Here is an 18,395-nt window from a genome sequence, read left to right on the forward strand (position 1 = left end):
AAACATAAGAATACAAGGATAACTTTGTTAAATAATATAAAAGTATCAGGACATTTGTCTTATGGCAGTGACAAATTGAAATTCCCCGACCAAGATATACAGTATTTTGGGTTTTGGCCGGATAGCTAAAAAACCTGTTTCTTGACCCAAAAAGGCTTTAAGCTGAAAAACTAGTGCTGGCTTACTGAAAGTAAATTTTAAACAAAGGGCTTAAAAAATAATTACTCCATTAAAAAATGCATACATTTATAGTCACAGAATTAGTTTTTGTTTTGACCTTCAAAAGGACTTGAAAGTATTTACTCCAAACTTACTTTACACATACTAAAAATATAGTTTTTGAAAAAAGAAGGTGATCATGTGGCTTTTCAGACAGGGGAATGGTATGTAATGTTTTGCATCAGCTCTATGTCTTGGGTTATCTCCACTAATCAGATACCCTTTAGAGCTGGAAGGGTTTGGAAAGATTATTTTATACCCTCATTTTACAGATAAAGAACCTGAGACCCATGAGAGTAAGAGACTTGGTTAAAATATGGAGCGTTTCAGAGAGCGGGTCCAAGATCTTCCCCCGTTTCACAATTAGGAGGCCCCTGTCTGGAGGCCATTTCTTTCCTCACGATCCTCGTGAAGTTAATTTCCAGTCTCTTGGAAAGAGGACTGGACGATCGCCTGGCTTAGAAGTTTTCCTCCCTTCCCGAACCCCGTTTTCTCTTCCTTTTCTTCGGCTAGCCGCTTCCTCAGCGCCCACAAGTGGAAATCAGCCGCCCGCGGAGCTGCGGTGCAGAAAGAGGCGACTGGCGGCTCCGGGACCCCTTCCCGCCGGCTTGGACGCGGTCTGGGCTCGGGGGCCGCGTGATGCAGCCCAAAGAAGGCGCAGAACAGCACGTGTTCCCGGCTGTGCCCGGGCCTCCTGCGCCGCTGCCCAATCGCCGCGGCCGCTTCGCGCTCAGGCAGCGCCTGCCGGCCGCTGTGACTCGGGGCCCGGGGATTCGCGCCGCAGGCCGCTCGCCATGCGCTTCCGCTTCGGGGTGGTGGTGCCGCCCGCCGTGGCTGGCGCCCGGCCAGAGCTGCTGGTCGTGGGGTCGCGGCCCGAGCTGGGGCTCTGGGAGCCGGGAGGGGCCGTGCTCATGAGGCCCGCGGGCACCGCGGCGGGCGCTGGGTCGCTGGCGCTGCAGGAGCCGGGCCTTTGGCTCGGGGAGGTGGAGCTGGCGGCCGAGGAGGCGGCGCAGGACGGGGCGGAGCCGGGACGCGTGGACACGTTCTGGTACAAGTTCCTGAAGCGGGAGCCGGGAGGAGAGCTTTCCTGGGAAGGTACTGGCAGTGGGCGCCGGCCCCCGGCGAGGAGCGGGAGCTCGGCCTCGGACGGGCCCCGCAGGCCCCCGCGGCGCGCGTCCCGGGCTCTTTGCCCGCATCCCTGCGCACTCGCTGGGCGCCCCGGGCTGACCCTGCTCTGCGGACTACGCTTTCGCCGCTAGCCGCGCCTCCGGCTTCCTACTGGTTCCCTAGACCCGTACAGCGTTCCCGCCCGCCTTCCCGCCCCCTTGGTCGCTCGCCTCTCCGACCTGGTTTCCGCACACCCAGTCCCCAGTTTCTTTCCAACCGCGCCTGCGTCAGGGGCCGGTGCCCTTTGTCTCCCGCCCAGGGCCCCTTCGCCCTCCGAGTCCTCCTTGCGCGGGTCCCTGGCCTGCCCGGCCGCGCGCCGCCGAACGGCTTCACTGCCCAACTCCGCCTTAGTTGGTTTCTGTGTCCTCATTTTCCTGCCCTAGTTCACTAAAAAAACGATCCAACCAGCGAAACCAGCGTTTTCGCTAATTCTAGACTGCAAAGTGCTACTTACTGTATAGATTTTTTTTCTTATTTTGAGAATGAACTAATGGAAAGACGTTGAATGTTGGATTTTTTTCTTTTTTAATCCCAGATATATGACAATTGAGACTTGACCTGACTGCTTAAAATACTAAAACAATACATGCTGGTTATAGAATAATAATAATGATGATAAAGAAATATGCATAGTGAAAACTTACAGTGTTTCCTGCACGCATCTTAAATACACTGCCTGTATACATTTATGTATGTGATATATGCATATACTTTTTTTAAACAAAAATTATGTAATATCTAATTCTGAATTTTTTCTTTTCTTGCCTAACAATATGTTGGGGACATCTTTATTTTACATGTAGATATATATTTTAAATGGCAGCACATTATTTTGCATCTACCAATGTGCATTTAGGTTCTTTTCAGTTTTCTGTTATAGACAGTAGTAGCTTAATTGAAATTCCTTTTGCAGGTTATCGTTGAACATTCGGGAATGTTTCTGTAGAGTAGATTCAAACAAGTGAAATTATTAGGTCAAAATGTAGTCTTTTTTTTTTTTTTTAATACTTCAATAAGACTGCTAAATTATGCCCTGAAAAGGTGATACTAATATCGGTTCCCACCAACAATGTCTGAATTGAGGCAGCCCGTTTCTTTAGAGGAAATGTGCAAGGTTGAAGACTGGAGTGGGTGTGACTCAGTAGTTGAAGTCAATGAAATGAATGTCTCTTGAGAAGTTGATATGTAAAAAATGGGCCATTTAGCCTGTAATAATGTAGAAACAAAGAATCCGTAAATAAGATTCGACTGGAATATGTTTATATATTATCCTTGTTCTCTTTTTGTACCCCACTGGGCTTATGGTCTAGTAGCATTTATTCTTTTATTTTACCGTGACAGAATTGAAAGATACACTCTTCAGTTTATCCTTCCTTTACAGGGTCTTACTATTATTCATAGTAAGAGGTTGTCCAGAGCAGTGGGGCCCTGGACCCATGAATCCCCTTTTCTCTCCTAGGCCTCCAGGCCTGTGGTGAGAGGGGCTGCTATGGAGGTCTCTGAAATGCCTTCCAGGCCTTTTCTCCATTGCCTTGGCTATTAACATACAACTCCTCTTTACTTATGGAAATTTTTACAGCCAGCTTGAGTTCTTCCCCAAAAATGGATTTTTCTTTTCTACCACGTGGCAAAGCTGCACATTTTACAAGCTTTTATGCTCTGCTTCCCTTTTAAGTATATCTCTTTGCTCATAGATTTGAGCATATGCTGTTAGAAGCAGCCAGACCACATCTTGAATGCTTTGCTGCTTAGAAATTTCTTCCACCAGATACCCTAAATCATCTTTCTCAAGTTCAGATTTCCACAGATTTCTAGAGCAGGGCTGCAATGTTGCCAGTCTTTGTGCTAAAGCATAATATGAGTGATGTTTACTGTGGTTCCCAATAAGTTCTTCATCTCTGTCTGAGACCGCCTCAGCCATATCACTGTCAGCATTTTGGTCACAACCATTCACAAGTCTCTAGGAAGTTCTAAACTTTCCTTCATCTGCCTGTCTTCCTTTGAGTCCTCCAAACTGTCCCATCCTCTCCCTAACACCTGATTCCAAAGCTGCTTCCACATTTTCAGGTATCTTTATAGCAGTGCACCTCTTCCCAGTTCCAATTTTCTGTATTAGTTCTTCTTGCATTACTATAAAGAATGGCCTAAGACTGAGTAATTTATAAAGTAAAGAAGTTTAATTGAGTCATGGTTCTCCAGACTATATAGGAAGCATGGCTTGGGAGGCCCCAGGAAACTTACAAACATGGCAGAAGGCAAAGGGGAAGCAGTCACATCCTACATGGTTGGAGCAGGGGGAAGAGAGAGAGAAGGAGGAAGTGCAACACACTTTTAAACAACCAGATCTCATAAGAACTCTCACAAGAACAGCAAGGAGGAAGTCTGCCCCATGATTCACTCACCTCTCACCGGGCTCCCCTTCCAACATTGGAGATTACTGTTCAGACATGAGATTTGGGTGAGAACACAATATCACTGGGAAAGTGCTTTATTCAGGTGAGCACATTCCTTTCCTGAAGAAACTTAGTGTACTGATTACCAAGAATGAGGAAAGTGGATCTTAGATAGGCAGCTAACAATGCATGGTACAGTTTAAAACAAAAGAGATCATGTACAACATTTATTTGTGTGTTTATTGGTTTTTGTCTTTTACCAGATTGTGAGCTCTATGAGTGTAGGGACTGTATATTTTATTAATTCTTTTATATTCTGCAATTGTGGTTGATACATAGTAGCTGCTCAATAAATATTTATTGGATGAATAGGGCACAGAACAGAAAGAAATGGAGGTTTTCTCTTTTTTTATATCATGGGCTAATTACTTCTTAAGTGCTTTCAATTAAATTACCCTTTTTCCTTACAGTAACACTGCAAGATAGATATTCGTTTCACTGTTATATAAATGAGAAGATTGAGGCTTTCTTCTAGGTCTAATCTGCTGTGAATCCCATCCAGTGAATTTTTATTTTCAGATACTGTATTTCTCATCTCTAGAAGTTCCATTCAGTATTCTTTTGCATTTTTTCCTTTTCTTCTCATCTAGCTTATGTTTTTCTTTAAGTTCGTGACTATGTTGAAGATATAGCCAGTCTTTATTGTCTAATTTCTTTATATGTGTCATATTTGAATGTACTTTCTACTGACTAATTTTTTTCTAACAGTTATTGATAATATCTGACTACTTTTCATGCCTTTTCTGAGTAACCATAGCTGAGCTTTATTTGTGGATTATTTTAATGTATGATAAATTATATTACATGTATTTTTAACAATAAACTGTTTAGAATAATTTTAGATTAGTATAGAGAGTTCCTATATACTCCTTGCCCAGTTTCCTGTATTGTTAATATTTTATAGTATGACACTTGTGAGAAGGAACCAATAGTGATACATGGTTATTAACTAGGATCCAGATTTCATTCATGTTTTATTATTTTTTACCTAACATATCTTTTCTCTTCCAAGACCTTATCTATATGCCCACATTACATTTATTCTTTATTGTAACTGGGTGTTCCAGGTTCTTGGCCTCCCTCCCCCAGGAATGGGTGAAGAGGCCCTACAGGTGCAGTAGGCTCATTCAAGTAAATATGGGACCCAAAGAGTTTTGCAGAAAAGCAATTTATTAGGCAGAGAGAGAGAGAGAGAAAGAGAAGTAGTGGGAGAGAGAGAGTGAGTGAGAGAGAGAGAGAACGAACTCCCACACTTTGTGGGAGGGGATCCAGAGATGGAGTCTACACAGGTGAGGGGCAGGGGGTCTTTTAATTTGGGAGTTACTCCTGCCGCACTCAAGTTCTTGTCCCATGAGAGGAGTTCCTTCAAACTTCCAGTGGAGTGATTGATCTTTGACTTTGACATCAGATTGGCTGCCTGGCCCACAATCCTCCCATAGCTCTTTGGGGGCTTTCTAAAGAAAGGGAGCTCACCTGGCAGTTTACCTTTCCTGCGCATGAAAGTTAGACAAAGAACTCTAGGCTCTGGGATGGAGACGTGAAAGAAGGCAGGTCAGGCAAGTCACTGGAAAGTTCTTACCTTTGAAACCACGTCCCTTGTGGACCCAGGAAGAGAAATTGATACATTCCCTCATTATGACTGTGATGGTTTCTCAGGCTTTATGTATTTCTGCAATGACCTTGACAGTTTTGAATAGCATTCATCAGGTATTTTGCAGAAAGTTTCTCAATTGGGAATTTTCTGGTGTTTTTTTCTCATTTAGACTTGGATTATGGGATTTTGGGAAGACATGGAATTGAAGTGCCTTTCTTATTACATCATATCAAGGACGTGGGCAGGGACAGCCTCTCTTGCCGCTTGGCTTACCTAGAGCAATCTTTAGTGATATTTTTTCTTTTCTGTCAAAAATAAAACGTGAAGTAACTTTCTAGTGAATTTTCTAGGCACACCAGTGAGCCCTATCCTGGAATGCATTAGGATCACCTTGGGAGCTTTTCAAATCACAGACCTACAAAATCCTCATGGATGGATCCTGGAAATTCATGTTTTTTATAACAGCTTGCTGAGATGTAATTCACATATCGTGGAATTCACCCGTTTAAAGTGTACAGTTCAGTGGTTTTTAGGATACCCAGTCTTCTGTCCCTGTGGATTCTGCATCTGTGGATTCAGCCAATCTTGGATTGAAAATATTCAGAAAAAAATTCTACAAAATTCTAAAAAGGAAAACTTGAATTTGCTGTCTGTCAAGTACTGTGTTGATTCCACACAAGTGGAGTGATGGGTAGGCATTGTATTAGGTATTTAATAGCGTAAGTAACTAGAGATGATTTAGAGCAGCAATCCCTAACCTTCTGGCATCAGGGACCCGTTTTGTGGAAGATAATTTTTTCACGAACTGGGGAAGTGGGGATGGTGTGGGATGATTCAAGCACATTACATTTATTGTGCACTTTGTTTCTATTATTATTTCATTGTAATATGTAATGAAATAATTATATGACTCACCATAATATAGAATCATTGGGAGCCCTGAGTTTTTCTGCAACTAGATGGTCCCATCTGTGGGTGGGAGAAGACAGCCAAAGATCATCAGGCATTAGCTTCTCATAAGGAGTCTGCAGCCTAGCTCTCTCCCAAGTGCAGTTCACAATAGGGTTCATGCTCCTATGAGAATCTACTGTGCCACTGATCTGACAGGAGGCAGGCAGAATTCAGCCCATAATGTGAGTGATGGGGACCAGCTGTAAATACAGATGAAGCTTTGCTCACTCATTCACCCACTTACTTCCTGCTGTGCAACCTGGTTCCTAACAGAGGAAGTTGGCTGGAGGTTGGGGACTCCTGATTTAAAGAACAACATATCCTCAAATAACATCTTTCATTCAAAGTTGTTTCATTACAATGTTAGTGAGAAAAAAGACCACTTCCTGCCAGGCCCCTGTCTGTGCAGAGTCTGCATGTTCTTCCTGTGTCTGTGTGGGTTCTCTCCAGGTCCTCTGGTTTCCTCCCACATTTCAAAGCTGTGTCTGTGAGGTTCTTTGACATGTCTATATGGTCCCAATCGGAGTTAGTGTGGGTGTGCATGAGTGCCCTGCCATGGAAGGGTGTCCTGTCTAGGGTGGGTGCCTGCCTAGCACCTGCAGGGGTGAATTCTGGCCACCCTCAATCCTGAACTGGAATAATTGGGTTGATGAATGAAAACATGAATACAAATTAATGTCAAACAAAAATCTGTAAAGTATATGATAATCATACAAATGCTTGACAACAAATAATATGCTACCAAAGTACTCAGTGAGCCTCCCTATTTGTGATCATTTTGGACCTGAGTGGTGGCAGGAGGTGCTCATTTTTTACTTTGTGAACATTTGTTTCTTAATGTAACCCATCACTACCACCATTACCACAGTCACTCACTGACTCACCACTAATTGGTTAAATAATTTTCTTACTTGTTGATATGTTTCGCTGTGTCCCCACCAAAATCTCATCTTGAATTCCCACATGTTGTGGGAGGGACCCAGTGAAAGGTAATTTAATCATGAGAGCAGGTCTTTCTTTTGCTCTTCTCTTGATAGTGAATAAGTCTCATGAGATCTGATGGCTTTAAAAGGTGGAGTTTCCCTGCACAAGCTGTCTCTCTCTTTGCCTGCTGCCTTCCATGTAAGACTTGACTTGCCTCTTCTTACCTTCTGCCATAATTGTGAGGCTTCCCCAGCCACATGGAACTGTAAGTCCAATTAAGCCTCTTTCTTTTGTAAATTGCCCAATCTCAGGTATCTTTCATCAGCAGTGTGAAAATGGACTAATACATTCATCTTTAATCATCTTTCTTAAATATGTGTATAGCTCACATTTACTTCAATGTTTAATCTGGGAAGTGTTTTGGATATTTATTGAGAAGTCTGGTGATGTTTTTATGACCAGAAATACGCCTTAGAAATTTTACTCTTATTTATATCACTTAGCTACGGTAACATTGGTTTGTTGTGCATCATTTCACTTAAAGTCATAGTTTTTGAGAACCTATCTACCACATTAACTGAGGACTTAGTGCATCCAGGAGGATGTCTATAGGTTATATGCAAATACTATGCCATTTTGTATCTGGGACTTGAGGATCTGCAGATTTGGGTATCTGCTGGTCGTCCTGGGACCAATCACTCACAGGTACTGAGGGACACTGTACATTCACAAAATGGGATGTAACTATCAACACTTATTCTATGACATTTTTGCAATTCCAAAAAGAAACCCTATGCTTATTACCAGTTAATCTTTCTTCCTCCCTCCTGTATCCTCAGGCAAACACTGATGTACTTTCTGTCTCTAGGGCTTTGCCTATTCTGGATATTTCATAGCAATGGAGTCATACAATATGTGGCCCTTTGTAACTGGCTTCTTTCACTAATGTTAATGTTTTCAAGGTTTGTACATGTTGTAGCATGCCTCAGTACTTCATTAACTCTTATTGCTGAGTAATATTCATTGCATAAGTGTGCCACATTTTCTTTATTCATTCATCAGTTGAGGAAGTTTTCACTTTTAAAATAATGGTGCTGTGAACATTTGCATACAAGTTTTTGTGTGAACATATGTTTTTACTGTATTGGGTATGTACCCAGAAGTAGAATGGCTGAGTCATATGGTAACTCTATGTTTAACTTTTTAAGGAAATTCCAAACTGCTTTTCAAGGTGACAGCACCATTTTCCACTCTCACCAGTGGTGTATGAGAGTTTTGGTTTCTCCATACTCTTGTTATTGTGTGTATTTTTAATTTTAGTCATTATAGAGGGTGTGAAATGGGATCTTGTGATGTTTATTTCCCTAATGACTGATGATGTGCCGTACGTCAATGTGGAAGATAGACGTGTATGTATCTTCTATACACACGAAGATATGTATGTGTATCTTCTTTGGAGAAAAGTCTATTCAAATCCTCTGTCCATTTTCATTTTCAGTGGGTTTATTTGCCTTTTTATTGCTGTGTTGAAAGAGTCCAGGTTTTAAAAATATCACCTCAGATGACATTGTTACAGATAATCCTTAGATATGCAATAGGAAACCACCAAATAGGCAGTCAGTTTGAAATGCATGAATTGGTTTCATATAGTGCTTTACTTTATTGCAGCCCATAAAGAAATCTCAGACTCAAGAAAAGATGTACTAATACATCACTATAAGAAGGAACTTAAAAAATTTTGTGGAAAATGGAATTAAAAGATTAAAATAAAAAACACAAACTTTATTTTTCAATGTAAGTTCCATTACACTCAAGATACTTTTAAAGCAATGATGACAGCTGTTAGTCTATCTCTAAAGAACTGAGGATTTTAGAAATTAAACCATGTTAATGCAGTCTTTTTTTTTTTTTTTCGCATTATTAACTAAAGAAAAACAGATTCCCTTTACAGATTCATTAAGATTAGGAAACAAAAAGAAGTCAGAAAGAGCCAAGCCAACTCAGGACAGTAAGGTAGATGCCTAATGATTTCCCATATCACAAAATCGCCCTTGTTTGATGAGAGGAATGAGTAGGAGCATAGTCATGGTGGAAAATCTCTCTGGTGAAGCTTTTCCAGGCATTTTTCTGCTAAAGCTTTGGCTAATGTTCTCAAAATACTCATAATAATCAGATGCTATCATTCTTTTGCTTTCCAGAAAGTCAATAGGAAAAATGCCTTGAGAATAGCCAAAACTGTTGTCATGATATCTTCTCTTAACCATCGACTTGTGGTTTGATTGGGCCACTTTCACTTCTCAGTAGTCATTGTTTTGATAGTGCTTTGTCTTCAGGATCATACTGGGAAAGTCATGTTTCATCTCCTGTTATAATTCCTGAAAGCAGTGCATCAGAAGCTTGCTCTCATTTGTTTAAAATTTTCATTGAAAGCTCTGCTCTTGTCTGCAGCTGATCTGGGTGCAATGGTTTTGGCACCCACTGAATGGAGAGCCTGTTTAATTTTTGAGATAGAAATTGTGTAAGCTGACCCAGCTATTGTTTCTGCTGACCCAGCTATTGTTTCTGCTGTTAAATATTGGTCCTCTTCCTAATAAGAATTTTTTTTCTTTGTAAGTTGATGTGGATGGTCTGTTGCTGCAGGCTTCATCTTCAACATCATCTCATCCTTTCTTAAAATGAGTTATCTAACATAAAATGCTGATTCCTTTGGGACTTTGTCTCCATAAACTTTTGATGCTTTTCGTAAAGCATCAGTGATCTCACCATTCTTCCAGCCAAACTTCAGCATAAATTTGATGTGTGTTCTTGCTTCAGTTTTAAGGAGAATTCATGTTGCTCCAAAGGGGCTGTTTTCAAACTGACGCCTTGTTCTTCTTAGTGCCTCAAACTAGACCCGGTTCAGATATGTTATACCAAGTTAGTATTAGTTTATCGTAGTTCCAAAATATTTTGAAATCTATGCATAGTTTTTCCACAGTGTGCATTTTCTATGAACTTTTTGAAGACCTGCTCATGTTTCCCACTGGAATTTTTATTGAGGAAGAATGCATTTTTAAAGTCCTTGAAAATTATTAAGCTCTATTAGTCTAATGAAAAATGATACAAACTTTTTCTAAAAGACATTTGATTTAATGGAATTATCTGTTAGGTATATTTATCCTTCCTTTACCAAATCTAATGTTATAATCTTTCTGCACACTACTCTTAGATGTAGGTGCTCTTTGAGCTCTTTTATGAGATCACCTCTTATCTCAAGCTAAATTCTTTCTCTGGAAGACCTTCTCTAATTCTAGGACGTTGTATCTTTGTTCTAATCTCTCTTCTGGGCTCAGACCTATATATCCTCTTGTCTACAAGCCTTTTATCTGGGTGTCCTGTAAGTAGTTTAAACTCAATATATTCAAACCTCAACTCATTATTAATCTCTGTAAAGATTCTTTTTATGTATTCCTGATTTAAAAACACTGCAGCTTAGTCATTCAAATGTGTGAAACATAGAACTTTTGTACGCTGGGCTGCCTGTATGATAAGCTCCTGTGGTGTAATGAGTACTTCTTAGGCCAAATCCTTTGAAATTTTAATTTAATAGTTCTGAAATTGGCTGGGGAATACAAACTTCCTAATTTCCCCAGATGCTTTTGATAATCAACTGGTTTGGAAGACCACTGTTAGAGACTCTGCAATTGAAGTATTTCAGTCCCCAATCCTTTTGATTTTCATCCTGCTGCCTCTGCCCTGGATTGTTTCCTCATGCCTTCTACATGATGTAAATAACTTCTACAGGAACTACTTTGTGTTCCTTCTCTATTCAGTCCTTCCTCTATGTGCTACTAGAATTGTATTTGTTTTTCTTTCTTTTTTTTATTGTACTTTTGATTCTGGGGTACATGTGCAGATCATGCAGGATTATTGCATAGGTACATACATGGCAAGGTGGTTTGCTGCCTTCATCCCCCCATCACCTATATCTGGTATTTCTCCCCACGTTATCCCTCCCCACCCCCTGCTGTCCCTCCCTGGGACAGTGTGTGATGCTCCCCTCCCTGTGTCGACATGTTCTAATTATTCAACACTCGCCTGTGAGTGAGAACATGTGGTGTTTGGTTTTCTGTTCTTGTGTCAGTTTGCTGAGAATGATGGTTTCCAGATTCATCCATGTCCCTTTGAAGGATATGAACTCATTGTTTTTTATGGCTGCGTAGTATTCCATAGTGTATATATGCCACATTTTCTTTATCCAGTCTATTGTTGTTGGACGTTTGGATTGGTTCCAGGTCTTTGTTACTGTAAACAGTGCTGCAATGAACATATGTGTGCATGTGTCTTTATAATAGGAAAATTTATAATTCTTTGGGTATATACCCAGTAATGGGATTGCTCAGTCAAATGGTATTTCTATTTCTAGATCCTTGAGGAATTGCCACACTGTTTTCCACAATGTTTGCACTAATTTGCCCTCCCACCAACAGTGTAAAAGTGTTCTCATTTCTCCACATCCTCTCCAGCATCTGTTGTCTCCTGATTTTTTAATGATCATCATTCTAACTGGTGTGAGATGGTATCTCAATGTGGTTTTTATTTGCTTCTCTAATGACCAGTGATGATGAGCATTTTTTCATATGTTTCTTGGCCTCATAGATGTCTTCTTTTGAAAAGTGTCTGTTTATTTCCTTTGCCCATGTTTGAATGGGTTTGTTTTGTTTTTGTTTTGTAAATCTATTTTAGTTCTTTGTAGATTCTGGATATTAGCCCTTTGTCCGATGGGTAGATTGCAAAATTTTTTTCCCATTCTGTTGGTTGCCGGTTCGCTCTAATGATTGTTTCCTTTGCTGTACAGAAGCTCTGGAGTTTAATTAAATCCCATTTGTCTATTTTGGCTTTTGTTGCCATTGCTTTTAGTGTTTTAGCCTTGAAGTTCTTGCCTATGCCTATGTCCTGAATGGTTTTGCCTAGGTTTTCTTCTAGGGTTTTTATGAAGATGGGATGTCACATGTTTAATCAAAATATTTAGATGATGTATTATTCTGTTCTCACATTGCTAATAAAACATACTTGAATCTGGGTAATTTATAAAGAAACGAGCTTTAATTGACTATCAATTCTACATGGCTGGAGAAGCCTCATAATTATGGCAGAAGGCAAATGAGGAGCAGTCACATTTTACATGGTGGCAGGCCAGAGAGTCTGTGCAGGGGAACTTTATTTTATAAAACCATCAGATCTTGTGAGACTTCTTCACTATTATGAGAACAATATGAGCCCATCCCCATGATTCAGTTACCTGCCACCACTTCCCTCCCATGACATATGGGAATGATGGGAGCTACAATTCAAGATGAGATTTGTGTGGAGACACAGACAAACCATATCCTCCTGCCCTGTCCCCTCCAAAATCTTATGTCCTCACATTTCAAAACCAATCATGCCTTCCTGACAGTCCCCCAAAGTCTTAACTCATTTCAGCATTAACTCAAAAGTCCACATTCCAAAGTCTCATCTGAGACAAGGCAAGCCCCTTCTGCCTGTCAGCCTGTCAAATCAGAAGCAAATTAGTTACTTCCCAGATACAATGGAGTTACAGGCAGTGGGTAAATATACCAGTTCAAAATGGGAGACATTGGCCAAAATGAAGGGCAACAGGCCCCATGAAGTCTGAAACCCAATAGGGCAGTCATTAAACCTTAAAGTTCCAAAATGATCTTTGACTTTATGTCTCACATCCAGGTCACATTGATGCAAGAGGTGGGCTCCCATGGTCTTGGGCAGCTCCTTCCCTGTGACTTTGCAGTGTCCAGCCCCACTCCTGGCTGCTTTCATGGGCTGGTGTTGAGTGTCTGTAGCTTTTCCAGGCACACAGTGCAAGATATTGGTGGATCCACCATTCTGAGGTCTGGAGAATGGTGGCCCTCTTCAAACAGCTCCATTAGGCAGTGCCCCAGTGGGGACTCTATGTGGGGACTCCAATCCCACGTTTCCCTTCTGCGCTGCTTTAACAGAGGTTCTGCAGAAGGGCCCTGCCTCTGCAGCAAACTTCTGCTTGGACATCCAGGCATTTCCATACATCCTCTGAAATCTAGGTGGAGGTTCCCAAACCTCAGTTCTTGACTTCCGTGTGTCAACAGGCTCAATACCACCTGGAAGCTGCCAATGCTTGGGGCTTATACTCTCTGAAGCCATGGCTTGAGCTGTATTTTGGCCCCTTTTAGCCACAGCTGGAGTGGGTGGGTTATAGGGCACCCAGCAGTGGGCCCTGGGCCTGGCCCACAAAACCATTTTTGCCTCTAACTTCTCCAGGCCTGTGATGGGAGGGGCTGCTGCAAAGGTCTCTGACATTCCCTGGAGACATTTTCCCCATTGTCTTGGTGATGAACCTTTGGCTCATTAATTATGCAAATTTCTGCAACCATCTTGGGTTTCTCCCCAGAAAATCATTTTTTTTCCCTTTTCTTTTGCATCATCAGGTTGCAAGTGTTACAACCTTTTATGCTGTTCTTCCTCTTGAATGCTTTGCTGCTTAGAAATTTCTTCCACCAGATACCCTAAATCATCTCTCTCAAGTTCAAAGTTCCACATATCTCTAGGGCAGGGGTAAAATGGTGCCAGTCTCTGCATAGCAAGAGTGACCTTTACTCCAGTTCCCAACAAGTTCCTTGTCTCCATCTGAGACCACCTCAGCCTGGACTTTATTGTCTATGTCACTATGAGCATTTTGGTCAAAGCTGTTTAACAAGTCTCTAGGAAGTTTCAAACTTTCCCACATCTTCCTGTCTTCTGAGCCCTCCAAGTCTCTAGGAAGTTCCAAACTTTCCCACATTTTTCTGTCTTCTTCTCAGCCCTCCAAAGTGTTCCAGCCTCAGCCTGTTACTCAGTTCCAAAGTCACTTCCATGTTTTAAAGTATCTTTACAGCAGCACCCCACTCTACTGGTACCAATTTACTGTATTAGTCTGTTCTCATACTGCTAATAAAGACATACCCGAGACTCGGTAATTTATAAAGGAAGGAAGTTGAATTGATTCATAGTTGCACATGGCTAGGCAGGCCTCACAGTCATGGCAGAAGGCAAAAGAAGGGCAAAATCACATCTTATACGTCAGCAGACAAAAGGACATGTACAAGGGTATGCCCTTTTGTAAAACCATCTGATCTCATGAGACTTATTCACTATCATGACAATAGCATTGGGAAAAAACCCACCCCCATGATTCAGTTACCTCCCACCAGGTTCCTCTCATGATAAATGGAAATTATGGCTACAATTCAAGATGAGATTTGGGTGAGGACACAGCCAAACCATATCAGATGATTTCCTAGTGCCTAAAAAATAAGTGTCAACTTCTTAGTATGGGCTTTCTGGTTTCTCACAATCTGGCAATTATTTGCTTTTGCCTGCTCATCTCCTGCCACTTCCTGTCTTAGTACTGTACTGTTTCCTTGGATTTCTCACATAATCATGGCAGTTTTAGTTCTATAATAAACCATGATACATTCACTCCACTGACTTTGGTATAATAATATGAAAACCAATCAGAAGTAGTGTCTTAGTCTTTTCAGGTTGGTATGACAAAAATACCTTAGATTGGGTAACTTATAAATAAATTTATTTCTTACAGTTCTGGAGGCTGGGAAGTTGAAGATTAAGGCACCAGTATTAGCAGGTTTGGCTTTCTCTTTGCTTTCAAGATTATACCTTCTTGCTGCAGTCTCACATGGCAGAAGAGGAAAAGGGATGAACTCATGCCCTCAAACCCTTTTATAAAGACAATAATCCCATTGAGGGTGGAGCCCTTATGACTTAATCACTTTCCAAAAATTCCATACCTTAATATCATTGGATTGGGGATTAAGTTTAAACCTGAATTTTGGAGTAACACAAACATTTAGCCTATAGAAGGTAGCCTCTTCAAGTAATTTATATTTATTATATAATACTTAAACATAGCAAGCAATTATACAATATAAAATTATTGAATGTATTTAAACAAAACCATCTTATTAATACACAACACTAACACGTGCGTATATACACTCCTTTGGATTTGGAGTACGAGGGCATAGTATTTTAATCTCTGTGTGGTGTCTGCTCTGGTCTTTTAGTGCATTGTAGGTACAGTTGCTCTGTTTTACTCCAGTGGCTACCTAGACCATCATTGTTGATTGGATTTAGTATAAAGGCTTTGATTAGAGCTTCTTGTTTGAGACTTAACCTTCTAGCATTAGCAGAGGGAAGGAACAACGTGCACCCTTCCAGCTGGAGCAAATGTTATTGAGCTATAAAAATAGCATGCAGTTTAGTGAAGTTACATATTTTGGTTATGTGTATGATTAGTGCACTTTCTGGCTTTGTTGTCCTCACTCAACTGTTTGTGAGTTTTATGTATATATGTTAGGCAACCCTAATGTGTTGATTTAGGTATAATTGGTGTACATCAGGCTCTGACATAACTACCCACCTGGCTATAATTTTGTGTATATGCCCAATAAGCAACCCTGCAGTGTTATTCCTGATAAGATGTGAGACCCTTCACTGGATGCAGGCAGCTCCTATGGATTTGCACTGATAAAGTACTTTGTCCAGAACTGGGACTTCGAGTCTTAGTTTAACATTCAAAAACATGCTAAGTTACCTTTTCTCTGCTTGTGAATATGTAGTCATTTACATCTTGGATATCTGAAACCTAAGCATTCCAAGTCTTCCAGCCTTCTATGCAAACCCCTTCTTTTAATATTTAAATAAAACTGCTTGAATTCCTATCATATATACAGAGATATCTGATCTCTTTCCTCCATGTTTCCCAGAACCGCCTTTCCCTGGTATACCTTGGAAATGTTGGAGTGTGGTAGGTGGTTACTGTTTACCAGTATCCATATCCTTTCTCCAGGGGAAGATTATTCTTCACTCTGTTGAAGAAGTCTATCTTTGTCATGTGGCTTGCTTTGCCCAGTAAAATATGAGAAGTTCTGTGTATCACTTCCTGTTTCATTGTCTCATTCTCCTTTCTCTTTGCCAATAAATTATTATTCCTGTTTCAAATAGTAATTGCCCTGATGGTCAGCATGAAAATGATGACAATGTGAACAAGAGACCTTAGCCAATCTGTAATGAACTCTAACATGGGAGGTTATCAAACCCTTGCTCTTTTTGTTTGTTTTGAGACAGAGTCTCACTCTTTCTCCTGGGCTGGAGTGCAGTGGCGTGATCACGTCTCACTGCAGCCTAGACCTCTCTGGCTCAGGTGACCTTCCCGCCTCAGCCTCCCAAGTAGCTGAGACTACAGGCGTGTGCACCACCATGCCCAGATAACTTGTGCGTGTGTATATATATATATTTTGTTGTTGTTGTTTGCTTTATTGTTTTTGGTAGAGACAGGGTTTTGCCATGTTGCCCAGGCTGGTCTTGAACTCCTGAGCTCAAGCCATCTGCCCACCTCAGCCTGCCAAAGTGCTGGGATTACAGGTGTGAGCCACCATGGCCAGCCCAAACCTTTGCTCTTTTATGCCACTGATACTTTGGGGTTGGAATTACAGCAAGCCATGGGACCAAAAACAATGCTTGTCATGTAGCAGATGTTCATTAAATGCTTGATAAATGTATGAAATTGAGCAAGGCACTTTCCAGAAATTTCAAACTAGCATACACTCCATTTCCCTTCTTCAATGTGCTTATGCACCTGGAAGTTTCTAACATGAGATAAAGATGCAACATTGTCTTAAAGTATCAGTTTTTCTAAAAGACATTTGAGGAAAAAAAGCATTATTTATAAATTAAAAGAGATATGTCTGTCTTATGGAATAGTACACAAATATCATAGGAATTTCAAAGGAAAAATGGAAGTCTAAGAATATTAATGGCAGTTGGGTACTGCTTCAGTCTATTTTTTCCAAGACCTCTTGGACATGATAATCTCTGAGTCTCAATTTTATCCTCTGTGAGGTACAATATTTGGACAAGAGTAGAGTTGTCAAAGGCTTTTTAGGAAGGCAAATATCGTATGAACAGCAGTGAACTGAGAGCCAGCAGCTTTGGGCTTCAGTCCTTGCTTTGCTACTAAATAAGTATAGGATTGTCAGGTCATTTAATCTTAAAATTTAGACTCAGGAAAAGAGGTACTAACACTTCTGCTATCTGTCCCACTGGATTGTTTGAGAAATAATACATTTTAGAGTACTTTGAAAATTATTAAGCTCTATTATTCCAAATGAAAAGTGGTAGGAAATTCTTGAAATCTTTTCGAATTTGACTTTCTTTATATTCAGTTTCCACCAGGTGGCAGTATTTCCCTTGCATGCTACTGTAATTTTTATGGTTTGTGTATCATCTTTTAGAAAAGAATTTAATCACTATTTTAAATGAGTACCTTATTGTTTCCCAACCTTATCTTTCTCCTTTCTCATCCCATACAATCCCTTTCTCTCAAACAATTCAGAGTAACCATTTCCATTCATTTGAAAAATATTTAATGAAGTAAATGTGAGGGCAATCTCTTAAACTTAGCAATTTATTTAGAACTTCTGATTCATTTGGGAAGAAGTATTAGATAGCTCAATTTTACTCAGATGTAAGCAGATTACTTTGATGTAGGTAATTAAAATCAGTTAAAGATCACCCACAAAAATCATGCTATTGGCTCTTTATGACAATTTTAAAATAATGTTTTTAAAATTAAGCTGATGGATATCCTTTTTAAATGATAATACCAGTGATGCCTATTTTATTCTGTCATCAGAGGACCATTACACAGTTGTTATATGAAATCTTGATGTTTATGACGTGTTTGCGAAACACTTTATCATGGTTTCATATCAGTTTACTTTGTGTCAGAATTTCCTAGAAAATTAATCTCACAAGATGAGTTAAATAAGTACACTTGTAAAGCTTGGTGAATAATTTCTTGCTGACTTTTGTTGATATAAAGGTTTTGAGGTAAGTAATGGCATAAATGTATAACAGTAGTCTTATCCTATAGCATGAAGAAGATTAGAATTATTTATCAGCGTAATGGATTTCTAGTTTTCACTTATAAAGAGACTGTCAATGCAATTTTTAAGCTGACATAATCACTGAATTCTGTATAAGAGAGTAGTTGC

General features: G+C 40.4%; 1 protein-coding gene across 3 annotated transcripts in view; it reads left to right on the forward strand.

The window, feature by feature from the left end:
- Window positions 1–1,013: 1,013 nt before the first annotated feature.
- Window positions 1,014–18,395, forward strand: part of EPM2A (EPM2A glucan phosphatase, laforin) — an 86,790-nt gene continuing 69,408 nt past the window's right edge. For 2 of the 3 annotated variants that reach the window (XM_012452848.3, XM_064360597.1), the window contains exon 1: window positions 1,014–1,314. In XM_012452848.3, the coding sequence (XP_012308271.3) occupies window positions 1,014–1,314 (301 nt within the window). The remainder of the gene's footprint in view (window positions 1,315–18,395) is intronic. The other variant, XM_064360598.1, reaches the window with a different exon arrangement.

Source organism: Aotus nancymaae, unplaced genomic scaffold (genome assembly GCF_030222135.1).
Source record: "Aotus nancymaae isolate 86718 unplaced genomic scaffold, 86718_ANA_hifiasm-v0.15.2.pri h1tg000040l, whole genome shotgun sequence".
NCBI classification, from domain to species: Eukaryota; Metazoa; Chordata; class Mammalia; order Primates; family Aotidae; genus Aotus; species Aotus nancymaae.